This window comes from Mercenaria mercenaria, chromosome 5, assembly GCF_021730395.1.
Source record: "Mercenaria mercenaria strain notata chromosome 5, MADL_Memer_1, whole genome shotgun sequence".
NCBI classification, from domain to species: domain Eukaryota; kingdom Metazoa; phylum Mollusca; class Bivalvia; order Venerida; family Veneridae; genus Mercenaria; species Mercenaria mercenaria.
In genome coordinates this window covers 47,805,031-47,819,015 of record NC_069365.1, presented here as the reverse complement: position 1 = coordinate 47,819,015, position 13,985 = coordinate 47,805,031, and the positions used below count along the sequence as shown (strand labels likewise).

The following is a 13,985-nucleotide window of genomic DNA, read 5'->3' as shown; positions in this document are numbered from 1 at the left end:
GTAGATTTATGTTGTTTTATCAGAGGATACCTGGTTATGTCAGTTAATGCAAAGTGGCAGGCAATAGACAGCATACAGAGTGAATTTGCTTGACTTCAAATTAGGAAGTGGGGCCTCCATGGCCAAGTGGTTAAGGTCGCTTCCTTCAAATCACTTAACCCTCACCGATGTGGGTTCAAGCCTCGCAGTTCTTCATGTGAAGAAGGCATCCGGCTGACTTACAGAAGGTAGGTGGTTCTACCCAGGTGCCCACCAGTGATGAAATAATACACGGAGGGGCACCTTTGGTCTTCCTCCACCATCTAAAGCTGAAAAATTGCCCTATGATTGTAGGTGCGTTGTTAAACCCAACATAAAATGATCTTGTAGCCTTTGGCCTTAACAATATAAAGCAACTTTGGACTGTACTGTACAGTATTTGAAATTTAGGTGCCAGTCGGTTTTAAGCTCGCCTGTCCCATAGTGACAAGGTGAGTTTTTGTGATCGTCAGTCCACAATTTCTTGTGAACCTGATGGAGACAAGATTTTGCAAGCAATTTTAATCAGACTTTCACAAAACGTGTATTGGCATAATATCTCTGTTGAACTTCCTTTCGAAGACTTGCCAGATCCCATCATTGGTTCTAGAGTAATTGCCCCTTAAAGGGCCAAAATTTGCCATTTTGGGCTTGTGGACATGATAGAGACCACATTTTGCAATCGACTTTAATCAGACTTGCACACAACTTGTATTGGCATAATGTCTCTGTTCCTTTCGAAAACTGGCCAGATCCCATCATGGGTTGCAGAGTATGGCCCCTTAAGGGGCCAAAATTTGCCATTTTTTGGCTTGTGAGCACGATAGAGACAATATTTTGCAATCAACTTTAATCAAACTTGTATTGGCATTATATCTCGGTTCCTTTCGAAAACTGGTCAGATTTCATCATGGGTTCTAGAGTTATGGCCCCTTAAAGGACCAAAATTTGCAATTTTGGCTTTTGCAGCCTTATAGACATTTATGGTTTGATTTGATACAAACTTGCAAAATATCTTCAACAACAATAAATCTTGGATTCCATGATGAATTTCTCACATCCAATCATAGGTTCCGGAGTTGCGACCCCTGATTGACCCCTAAAAGAGCCAAAATTTGGTAATTTTTACCTTGTGAACACGATATAAGTGACATTTTATATTTGATTTTAACCACACTTACAACTTGAGTCACAATAAGATCTTGGTTCTTTGAAAACCGGCTAGATTCCATCACTGGTTCTAGAGTTATTTCCCCTGAAAGGGTCAAAATTTTCTATTTTGGCCATTTCAGCCATATAGAGGTTTCATTTATGCTTTGATTTGATAAAACTTGCACAGAATGATTATCGTGATGATCTCTAGGCCTGGATCGAAACGATCATTTCGGGGCAAAAACTAGGTCATCGGGTCAGATCAATGGAAAAGCTTGTTAAGCAAATGTCCTGTGCTATTAATAATTATATGAAGTTTGGCGATTCTGGCTTAAATACTTTTTTTTCAATTTCGGAATAACGGACCGACAATGCCCACCTTCTGTGATAATCTTTGCTCCAGATTGCTTTCCCCTGGTAATGACGGCTTAACAAAATTTCAATGGTATCAATCTAAAATTAAGTTACAGACAAGAGGGCCAAGATGGCCCTAGGCCGCTCACCTGAATAAAACACCATAACTGTAAACATGTTTTACCTAGTGATTGCAAGGAAACAAATATTCTGACCAATTTTCATTAAGATTGGACCAAAAAACGTGGCCTCTTGAGTGTAAACAAGCATTTTCTTTGATTTGACCTAGTTTTTACCCCACATGACCCAGATTCAAACCTGTCCAAAATTTCATGAAAACAAATATTCTGACAAAGTTTCGGGAAGACTGGGACAAAAAATGGCCTCTAGAGTGTATACAAGCTTTTCCTATGATGTGAGCCAGATTTGAAATCGTCCAAGACTTCATGATAACATTCTGACTAAAATTTATGGAGATAGAATCAACAAGAGGGCCATGAAGGCCCTGTATCCAACAGACCTGTGGTAAATGCCACACGTATGGGCCAAAGGTTTGATTCTTTTCCCTTCGTAAATGATATAAAGTACTGTTCAAATGTTCACGCCACCAAGTTTATATCATGTTCATGATGTGCTAGCCAATAGTAAGACTTGCAGGTTGTGAGCCGGTCCAAAAGACTGAAGAATTTCCATTTAACATTTTGCCAATGATTGAACACCTCGAGGCAATGTATAGGATACATCTTCAAGTCGCAGGGTCAGTAGGTAAAGGTGAGAGATTTGAACTGCGTCCACCTCATCAAGACAATGCATAATGTGCATATTTCTTAAGTGTTGTAATTTGTTACAACAGTAAGGTGACACTACTCTGAACTCGGACAGAAATGGGAAACTACTAACCTAATTATGCCCCCTTCAAAGAAGAGATATATTGCTTTGCATCTGTTGGTAGCGTAAGTATGCTGGTCCGTCCGCCTGTTTGTAGAGTGAACAGTTTCCGTCCAATAACTTTAGAACCACATGACCCAGAACCTTCAAACTTGGTAGCATTGTAGAATGATAGGGCTTTTCAAGTAGGTGACCACTCTAGTTTTTTGGTTCAGTAGGTCAAGGTCACAGGGACCTGAAAACGTTTTCGCCCAGCAATTTGAAAACCATTTGACCCAGAATATTCAAACCTGGCAGCATGATTAGACTTGCCAAATAGATTACCCCTAAAGTTTCTGGGGACGAAGGTCACAGGGTCGGAACCTTGGAAACGGTTTCCGCCCATTAACTTGTGAACCACTTGACTTAAAACCTTCAGACTTGAAAGCATGATCTGGCTTATAAAGCAGATGAGCATTACTGTTTTAGGACTATTAAGTCAAAGGGTAAAGGTCACAGGGACCTGAAACTTTAAAACGGTTTCAATTCAAGAACTTGAGAACCAATGACCCAGTATCTTCAAACTTGACAGCATAATTAGGCTTATGAAGTTGATGACCCTTTTGTTTTGCGGGTTAATAGGTCATGGTATGATGGTCATAGTGATCACATGGCTGAAAATTGGGCAACCCATCATGAGGGCATATGTGTCCTACAAACGGCTCATGTTTATTACAGACATGGCTCTGACGAAGCCATAACCAGCTTCCCAAAACTTACTAGGCGGACTCGCTACAACTGCACAATTGTGACTGAGGCTAACCGAATTTTCAAGTCGGGAAATATATCTTCCTACACCCTAACGACGCAGCACGTTCTCATGCAGACTTGTGTGATATGGGGTTAACGCTATTGTTATGGCTATTTAACACTGCAATTGTAAATATCTGTTCCGTTAGGGCCATCGTCTCTTCTAATAATGACCGTGCGTCAAGCACGAGATCAGGATGGTGAGGCGCGAGACCACGAGTGTGAAGCGCGAGATCACAATGGCGCCGTTACGCAATTTTGCTTCACCTTCGTGGTGTTTCGATTTGCAGTTATGATCTTGCGCTTCTTGCATAGCTTTCTACCAAATCAGTGATGGGTTGTTTGTTTTCTTTTAATTTCACGCTTCGCCATCGTGATCTGGAGTACCGCCTTCGCAAGATGGCGAAGCGTGATATCATAAAGGGAAAGCGTAGATCACAATTTCGTTCTAAAACAAGCGATGTATGAAGCATAAGGTCGCAACTGCGAAGCCGAAACCACGGTGGTGAGGGACGAGATCATCGTTGTAATTGTGGAGAGGTCCAAGCTTGCTCCTCCAACGACAATATTTCAGGCATGGATTGCCCCACATACCTTATAAGATACATTAGGATAGAGAATTGTACAGCCCAAGCGGGGTTTCAAATCAACAGCGATAATTGAACCTTAACAACTCTTCACAAAATGTGGATGATGTCCAACATTGTTAGAAAGTGGTGTTTAATACCACAAAATGAAAATTTAATTACTCCATTAAAAAAAATAAGCACTGAAATTTGTCAAGGCCTGATCAAAGCACCTATCGAACAATATAAAAACGTTATAGCTCAGGTCAAAACTAGATGGTATGTCTTCAGCAATCTAGCACAGTAATTGATCTTGCTTCAATTTCGGCTAAACATATAGAATATATATAGAGAGTGTCCTTTACAATATGAATACGTTCTACGGATTCTAAATTCAAACAGGGAAACGGATCTCTGATTCAATTAACCATTTATCTAAACACAATTTATTACTTTTGTACATTCAGTTCACTAGTAATCCAAATTAGATTTTGAAATAGCGATGCCGTTTTCTCTGAGACGATTTTTTTATCCAGCAACTGGGCAATATCATTTGTGGCCCTTGCCCAAAAATAAAATTCGTACATCGGCAAAATATGATTTATATACTAAGCAACAGTTTAGAATCACAACGTAAGCTAGCAAAAATGAAGACTAGTTTAAGATTCTGGGGTGCGTGTTTAGACCAGACTTTCCATGAAACGCCGACCTTTTTCAAACTAAAAAAATGTTAGTCGCTAAGATGGATGTTTTGTCTGTACAAGCTGGAATAAAGATCTCTTTATAGGTGATGACAGTGCTGTGTCCTCGTGACTGAGGTTTTCAGATCGCAGGTTTCGAATCATTTGCCTTTTAACCTTTTGGGTTCCAGCCATGTCCGAAGCTTTTATGTGAGGTAGTTATCCCGCAGACTTGTAGAAAGTCGGTACTTTTAAGTGTCCATCAGTGCCTGAAATAATGCACGTGACAGAATGCGGTTACCTGCATCTGATACTGGCGATTTTGTGTGTTTTGTTCTTTGTATTTTTTTTTTATTTTTTTTTTCTTTGGAGGAAGAGGATGTGAACTTTAGTGTAGGTACCACATTTTACGTAGATGCACTTTTTGTCTTGCGTACCAATATTAAAGTTGTTTGTTATAGTATACTATTTTCAAGAGCAATAATCGAGATACGCTCCCATCATACACATAGGAGAAAACTTCCACGAAAGATTCAGTTTTTACAGAAAAGCAATTTAGTACGGTTCAGTTTTACGTAAATTTGGTGTACATTTGAATTCTCGGTTATTTTAACCCAAACCAACGCCCGCTTCCTCCACGTCCTACCGATACAAATTTCTTCTAGTTTTTTTGTTTTGTTTTTTTTTCAATTTTTCAGGTTTTTCTTGTACATTGCTAAAATATATCTACAGGGTAAATTAGTTTTTTGAAGGAGCTTCCATCAAATATTATTACAAAAAGAATAAATGTACTATGTAAACTCTTTTAAATTTCTTTCATTAGTTTCAAAGTTACTATTTTTCATAATATTAGCTTAACCGATCCGGTTATCGAACATAACCTAGGATACATTCTGTATGAATTTAATTAAAATCACAAGTTAATGAGAGGAAACTATGGCAACTGATTTCTGCCATTTCGTTCTGGCTTGTTAGTGCCATCACACCAAAGTCACAGCTGAACGTCATTCTGGCTTGTCACTCTGGCGTGTTGGTATGCGTCACTCTTCAAACGCACCACCACGCCAGAACGAAATGGCATAAATCAGCCACCATAGGAAATCGCTCTACTGACTGAACCCAAGCCCACAACTTATGTAAAAGTGTTGTAGCATAAAATAATATTCCTGTCCACACCTGAATAAAGGTTTAATTTTCTGTCCGACTATTGATTGCATGTTACCCTCGAATAGCCAGAGAGAGTTTAAAGTTTTGAATTACGCTTTTGTTTTTCATATGACTTCAGTGATTTTTCACAAAACGCTCAAGTTTTTACGACATATCAATATCCGAATGAAGCGTTAAGCAAGAATGCCGAAGAAAACGGAAAGGATACAAAAAGAACCTATACTTTTTATAGGGTACGGAATTTTAGTTTTTTGGTAAGTAGGAAGCACTGGTAAAATGATTTAATGAACTTTTATAAACATATTTATTTAATTTTTCACATTATAAAACGCCTTCCGAAATATATAATTTCGGTATACATGTACACATTCTTTCATTATTGCTGTTGCAGACGTACTTCCCCGAAAAAGCAACAGGAAGCTACTGCAACTGTCAGGTTCCGGGTGGTATCTTCTGCAGAGAAAAGAGTCACGCGCCAAAACGAGATGTCAAAGTCACAGGCAAAAGAAAATACTGGCAAGCAGACGGCCCAAACGGGCAAGCAGACGGCACGCTTAAATGAGGCAAAGAAGGAGCTAAAATGTGGCATATGCACGGACAAGTTCCATGAGCCAAAGCTATTGTCATGTCTACATTCTTTCTGTACGAATTGCCTAAGGAGGTACGTGGAGAAAGGAAAATTCAAGACAAAGTTCCCGTGCCCTTTGTGTAGCAGAAGCATTGACATACCGAAAAATGGAGGGATAAAGGTAAGGGCTGCTTCTAATCCGCGCTGGCATTTTCGAAGTTGGAGTCCGGAAACGGTTTGAAGAAGATTTTTATAACTTATAATACGAATTCTTAAGCCTAAAGAAAGGCCATAAAAATATCAATACTTACACTTATAAACAATGCTGGCCTTACACTTAACTGCAATTGCAGTAACAACATAAACATGCATATTTTTGTTTAGATGACGAGCCCTTGTCAATCATGTTTCTTTGTAGAACTGTCACATTGAATACTGATTTATATAATATTGAAAGGAACAGTTCTCAGTTCAGTTTGTGAATTGCTCAAGTCTGTCGTACATTAAATTATTTATGTGAACTATAGGCTTTTGGAAATAAAAGTAATGATTTCAAAAATTTTATCTTAATATGTGCGAAAGTCGTGAATTAAACTGAATGCATGTAAATCGTTCTCATTTACAGGAAATGGAAATATGGATGAACGCTGCCAGTGACACAATAAGGTTGTTTTCATATTGTTTTGCTTTTAAAGTTTATATGCTTTCTCGTTTATCATTTAGTCGCTGAAAGCAAACATGTACCTAATGGCATCAGAGAGCACCGACAAAGCTCCACCTTGTGATATATGTGATCAAGGAAACCGCTCCACTGAACGATGTCTGGACTGTGAGGAAAACATGTGTCAGAGTTGTCTTTCCTATCACAGCAAGATGAAGGCAACCAGAGTCCATAGAACTGCTCCCATCGGTACTAATTATAAACATAGCGTTAGAACTATCTCTATTGTTTAACAATAGAAATAATATAGACTAAAAGAAAACTAAAGCAAAGAAAACTACTGGCAATGATGGAAAAATGTTTTGCACAGCCGCTAATAACCAAATTGTCCTCTGTCAATAACTGTACGTGTTATAGAGTTAAATAGAATACCCTTTATGCTTTCAAAGCATCATTCATTTCTACTAAACCATCGAAATGCTAAAAAGTGTACCTTAATTATTAATTAAGTAATTCCTGGGCAGGACTACATTCAGTTAATAGTGGTTAAATTGTTATTCCGCAAAAATCTCATTTTCTGGTATGAACTGGCACCCTTATATGTTAACTGTTAAGGCAAAAAATTGTTCCATGCTATCAGCCAAACATTGTATTGTAAACCGTATTTTCTCACTACAGGTGATAATGCAAAGTCAAAACCAAAGATTCAGCAGAAACAATTCTGTGACCAGCATGAACAAGAGGAACTACGCTTCTTCTGTATTCCATGTGCCAAGATCATCTGCAGAGACTGTAAAACACTCTCCCATACTGTCCACCAAACAATGGAAATCAATGAAGTAGCCGAATCACGGAAGCGCGAAATTGGAAAAGCCGTCCGCCACACGAAAGACTTCTTGCCACGCATTGCCGCCCATGTTAAAACATTGAACACAATGATGAAAAGTCTAGGAAACAATACACAAGAAACGACCAAAGACATTAAAGCACAAGCTAAGAAGTTTCATGAGGAAGTTGACAGAATGGCAGCGGAAATGATCTCAGAAATTAAGCAAAAGAATAAAGAGATGGAAAATACACTGCAACGTAATATAAAAGCTACGGAGGTCGTACATGCTTCCATGGAATCCATTATTATGGCAGCAGAGTCGTTCATGAATGTCGGAAGTGATCATGACATCATTGAAAACTCCGTCAACATCAAAAATCGGGTAGAAAATTTGCCAAAGGAAATCCCTGGGGAATCTGTAGAGTTCATTGAATTTAAATTCCGCCCTGGTCCAATTCCGTCTACGGATCTGTGGAGTTGCTTCGGAAACTGGACATCCGACGTAGCCGCCAATGTTGCAATATCCATACCACGTCAAATTGGACCCGCCATGACCTTGATCGTACGCGAATTAAGTTCGTTCGCTGTGCTGGGAGGCAAAGCTATTATATCCATCGCTCCGTCTAAAGATGGAAATGCCTGGATATGTAACAGTTTATCTGAGCATATTTTTCAGTATACGAAAAGTGGGCAATGTAGGTCACACATCAAAACGGGCTCAGAGGTCGGAGATATTTTTGTAGCGTCGGATGATACCGTTATGATGTCTTTCCCGTCTCAAAGAAAAATACGCAGAATGACAGCAAATGGACAAATATCTGACTTCGCCAATCTACCAATGTATCCTGCCGGAGTTACCCAAACGGAGCAAGGTGATGTTCTAGTGTGCGCCATGGAAAAGCTCGGGGAATCTGTACGGGGACCTGAGTCAAAAGGAGCTGTACTGAGGGTCAACAACTTTGGAAGGGTAGAAAAGTTCGACAAGGAGAGAAACACCACTCTCTTTACCAGACCTATTCGGATAACTGTAAATGCTAATAAAGACATCATCATCTCGGAATGGGCGAAAGGAAACGATCATGTTGTAGCTCTGACATCAGATGGGAAGATGAAATGGCGCTATTACGGTCCAAAGACAATCGAGCTGAACCAACCGTTTGTTCCAAATGCCTTAGCCACAGATAAATATGGTCAGATTTTGATTGCCGACTCCCACAACCGTGCGGTTCATCTGGTGGACAAAGATGGTAATTTCATCAAGCTTCTACTTACAGAGAAGGACGGACTAGGGGAGCCATGGTCCGTCGCTGTTGACATCGAAGGTTTCCTCTGGGTTGGAGACACAGAAGGAAATGTTAAAGTTTACAAATATATGTCTTAGAAAAACATGTTTCAGTAATTTATTAAGATGTTCAGAGACACGCCATTTTATTTTCTTTTTTTTCTTTTTTCACATGAATGAGTGCATGGCAACTGATTTATCCAATAATAAACGAAAAAATATATATTTCTTTATTCACTAGTATATAACTTTTTCATTGGGATTTGCGTTTGTCTTTCTAATCCGCATAGGAGCAAAAGCTTTAAATCTATCACGTGTATATTAATTGCATTTCGAGGGCTGTGTGCGAAACTATGATATTATTCTTTATACAAGGTTACAATAGTTTCGATTTCAGCCCTCGGCTTTGTTTTCTTGCGCAGTTTTCAATAATATCCGACTAAATACCATGATGATGATTATATAAATCAAAAGTGGCATATCAACTAAGCCAGTAGTAGGAGAGTGTCTAATGGCTGTACTTACCTGGCCTTCACCAAACTCAAATCGGCCAACAAGGTAAAAACGTGCAGTCACAGATTTTTTAGCTCGACTATTCATAGAATAGTAGAGCTATTGCACTCGCCCATGCGTCGGCGTCCGCGTCGGCGTCCGCGTCCCTATTTGGTTAAGTTTTTGTATGTAAGCTGGCATCTCAGCAACCACTTGTGGGAATGGATTGAAACTTCACACACTTATTCACTGTGATAAACTGACTTACATTGCGCAGGTTCCATAACTCTGTTTTGTTTTTAAAAAAATTATGCCCCTTTTTTGACTTAGAAATTTTTGGTTAAGGTTTTGTATGTAAGCTGGTATCTCAGTAACCACTTGTGGGAATGGATTGAAACTTCACACACTTACTTACTGTGATAAACTGACTTACACTGCACAGGTTCCATAACTCTATTTTGCTTTTTTACAAAATTATGCCCCTTTTTCGACTTAGAATTTTTTGGTTAAGGTTTTGTATGTAAGCTGGTATCTCAGTACTCACTAATGGGAATGGATTGAAACTTCACACACTTGTTCACTGTCATGATCTGACATGCACAAAGCAGGTCCCATAACTTTATTTTGCTTTTTTACAAAATTATGCCACTTTTTCAACATAGAAATTTTTGGTTAAGTTGTTGTATGTAAGCTGGTATCTCAGTATCCACTAATGGGAAAGGATTGAAACTTCACACACTAGTTCACTGTCATAATATAACATGCAGTGCAAATGATCATTAACTCAACTTTGCATTTTACAAAATTATGCCCCTTTTTCAACTTAGGAGTTTTTGGGTTAAATTCTTATATGTAAGCTGGTATCTCAGTACCCACTAATGGGAATGGATTGAAACTTCATACACTTGTCCACTGTCATGAGCTGATAAGCACTTTGCAGGTTCCATAACCCTATTTTACTTTTTTACTAAATTATGTCCCTTTTTCGACTTTCTTATTCATTCAAGCGACAAGGCTGTTAAATAGTCGAGCGTTGCTGTCCTCCGACAGCTCTTGTTTTATTTGTTGCACGTTGATCTAACCTGGGTAATTTCTCCTTGGACGGTCTGTACCGGTAGTCTTATGGACCTGCAATTCTGGTACATTATGTTCTGTCGGCAGATATATATTCCCCAAGTCCATTTCTGTTTATTCTAAGCTGTATTCATATGCAGCAGAATAAATTATAAAAGAGCTGAGATCCAAATGCAGTCGTTGTTTTGTTGGCTGATTTTTAAGGACTGCATCATGAAAATTAGATACATGAGAATACTGTTAGAAAAAAACGGCTTGTATTCAACAAGTATATAAATAACAAGGTGTCGTGCTGATCAAGCATCTTATAATGTGACCTCTAATGGTAACAAGGGTTTTCTATTCTCTGAACTAGTGTGCTAGTTTTTAAGTTAATTTTAAGACGACTCAGTTACAAACCAGACATAATACATAGATTTCATACATTCTTACAAAGGGTGGAAGAAAATTTCGGAGAAGTGCGCAAAATTTCAAAGTTGTAGCTCTTATAGTTTTTGAGAAAAGGTGGACCTAAACAAAAAATTTAACCAAGAAACTCAAACTTCCTAAGTATAAAAACGGCCATAATTCTGACAAAATGTATATCAGAGTTATGGTTCTTGGCCTACACAGTCACCTTATGCTGATCAACAAGTGTGCAAAGTTTCAAAGCTGTAGCTCTTGTGATGTTTTAGAAACGTTCGACATAAACAAAAAAAAAATAACCAAGAAGCTCAAATTTTCTAAGTACAAAAAGAGCCATATTTTTGGCAAAATGCAAATCAGAGTTATGGTTCTTGGCTTATCAAGTCAACTTATGATGACAAATAAGTGTGCAAAGTTTCAAAACTGTAGCTCTTACGGCTTTCGAGAAAAGGTGGACCTAAGCAAAAATTTTAACCAATGCCGACACCGACAATAAAGTGACGACAATACCTCGTAGATTTTTTTTTTTTTTTAAATCAGAGCTAAAAATGATTTCTTCTAAAAATTTACATTTGAACCTACTTTTAGATCCCAGATCGCACAGTTATAAATATAACTTCCATGTTTCACGAAGATCAGGTGGAAAATGATGTGGCGTTTATAGCCAGCAACATTTTTCTAAGCTTTTGACCTAATGACCTTGTTTTTAAGTTTCAATTTATTTATTTGGGTTTTACGGTCACCAACACAGTATAGGTTATATGCCGCCAAACAGGACTACAAATTTTGGTTCCAAATCTCATTTACATCAAACAGGCCTGGGATTCAGTCAAAATCGAAAGGCCTGAAAATCTACCTTCTAAAGCCTGAAATCAACTTTTTTAAGAGTTATATAAGGAAATTCTGGCAGTCAAAAGCCGGAAATCAGGACGAGTCCTGAAAAGTCAGGCCTGATCAAAATAAAAACATGAGGTATGGAATCAAAATTTGCATACCTGCTGGAATCACAAAGTTACTGCAAAACCAAGTGTTAAGACCCTATTAGTCGCCTCTTACGATCATGCAAGGATAAGGCAGTGGTTCCAGTTCTTTTCATACACAGATTGTCCCAGAACCACATAGGGCTTTTAAGTTTCAAACCTTACCAAGAATTCATTAAAACAAACATTCTGTACTGCGTACCAAGCATGGTCCAGGAAAGGCAAAAACCACTTGATCCCAAAAAATTTACCAAATTCCAGATCAAGCTAGTGTTATAACAAGAGCTGTCACAGGAGACAGCGCGTTCGACTATTTCGATGCTGGATAGTGAAACGGCACATCTGAGGAAACTAGAGCTGTCACTGGAGTGTTTAATGACTCCAATTTTGGATGAAGATATTGCACAATAGCCTGAGTCTATGTCAAAAATATCAACTTAAAGTAATAAGAGAGGTAAAGATAAAATGTATCAAAACACAATATAAGTATATCCTAAGCAAAAAGGGGCATAATTCATTAAATTTGGTGCCAGAGTTATGCACCTTGTGTCATATGGTGTGGGTGATGATGTTGAACAACTATTTTAAGTTTGAATCAAATCCATTCAGTAATAACAGAGACAGAGTGGAAGTGCATCAAAACTTTAACCAAAAATTCTAAGTAAAAAGGGGAAACAATTTATGAAAAAATGGCGCCAGAGTTATGCACCTTGTGTCATATGATGTGGGTGATGATGTTGAACAACTATTTTAAGTTTGAATCAAATCCATCTAGTAATTACAGAGATAAGTTGAAAAAAGAGAAAGTGTAAAAAAAAAAACTTTAACCAAGGTGGGGAAGCGGAAAGACGCCGACGCCGGGTCGAGTAGGATAGCTCTCCTTATACTTCGTATAGTCGAGCTAAAAACTCTCGCAAGTTCTTCTAAGGATCAGACTCGCCTCTGTGGACGAGTGGTAAAAGAAACGGACTACTATACACTTGCACCTCACCTCTGTTAAGTCCGAAACTGCGCTTCGGGTGTAGAATTCTTTCATGGGAGGATGTTATGCATAAGGCATAAGCAAGACTAGTGGATCTACCCTGTTGTCTGCTCGTGCCTGAAGAGGTACCTGTGGTTCTTCCTCCAGAATAAGCAGCTTGAAAGTCACTATAACCCAACAAAACCAAAACCATATAAAGGTGCCAGTATGTAGCTTTGGTACGAGAATATCATTTTCATAATAGAATACAGGGAGAGCTTTATTCCAAACTTTCCAGTAGTTCTGTAACAGCTCACCCTCATCTGGAGAGACAAAAGCTAGAAAGGAAAGGTAGATGCACATGCACGTGTCAGTTTTGCACCTTAGTGATAAGGTATAAACTGTTCTCATACAGAATGAACAAAATTGCATATGCTCGTTTTTTTAGAAAAGGACAAATTGACAACTAATATTATCGCTGTTAAACACATGAAACATTTTACTACTTAGAATGAATAAAAGTTCCTAATGCTTCATATATTATATATAACAGAAGGGCCTGAAGAGCCCAAGTCGCTGATTCAAGTACCACTGCTTTTTGTGATAAGGTGAAGGTCACCTAGACCAAATTTAAGTACACCACGCTCAAACATAACTTTGTGGAAGAGAATTCTTTTAACATTTCACTTGTAACTATATTTTATATATTTAGTATTTAATCCCAACTATTACAATGTATCTTTCACATCTATAAGAAATTCGTCATTTCGCCCCCATCCCCACCCCGAGACAAACCAGGGAACTAATGGAAGGTCTCTGGTGTATAAGAATGAAAAATTTGTCTGAAAACTAACAAGAGGACCATGATGGTCCTGAATCGCTCACCTCTTCCCACATGACCCAGTTTTGAGTATGACGTTGTTTTTTCTATTATCTGACATAGTGATCTAGTTTTTGAGCTCATGTGACCCAGTTTTGAACTTTACCTAGATATTATCAAGATAAAAATTCTGACCAATTTTCATGAAGATCCATTGAAAAATATGGTCTCTAGAGAGGTCACAAGGTTTTTCTATAATTTGACCTATTGATCTAGTTTTCGAAGGTACGTGACCCTGT

At 38.4% G+C, this 13,985-nt stretch overlaps 1 protein-coding gene across 3 annotated transcripts; it reads left to right on the top strand.

Annotated features, from left to right (window-relative positions):
• The first annotated feature begins 81 nt into the window (after positions 1-81).
• On the top strand, positions 82-9,177 carry LOC123557127 (E3 ubiquitin-protein ligase TRIM71-like). Of its 3 annotated transcripts, none has more exons than XM_045348404.2 (4): positions 82-227; positions 6,006-6,363; positions 6,906-7,092; positions 7,522-9,177. In XM_045348404.2, exons 2-4 carry the CDS (start codon positions 6,100-6,102, stop codon positions 9,051-9,053), a joined length of 1,983 nt encoding a protein of 660 aa, XP_045204339.2. In that variant the 5' UTR covers positions 82-227; positions 6,006-6,099; the 3' UTR covers positions 9,054-9,177. The 3 variants fall into 3 exon arrangements, with proteins under 3 accessions (XP_045204339.2, XP_045204338.2, XP_045204337.2); XM_045348403.2 differs by lacking the exon at positions 82-227 and adding an exon at positions 5,714-5,868; XM_045348402.2 differs by lacking the exon at positions 82-227 and adding an exon at positions 5,725-5,847.
• The last annotated feature ends 4,808 nt before the right edge of the window (positions 9,178-13,985 follow it).

Coding starts and splice junctions, on each gene's coding strand:
- LOC123557127 (XM_045348402.2), top strand. CDS start 5,798: ATGCCGAAGAAAACGGAAAGGATACAAAAAGAACCTATACTTTTTATA. Junction 6,364..6,905: donor CGAAAAATGGAGGGATAAAG/GTAAGGGCTGCT, acceptor TTTATCATTTAG/TCGCTGAAAGCAAACATGTA. Junction 7,093..7,521: donor CCATAGAACTGCTCCCATCG/GTACTAATTATA, acceptor TTCTCACTACAG/GTGATAATGCAAAGTCAAAA.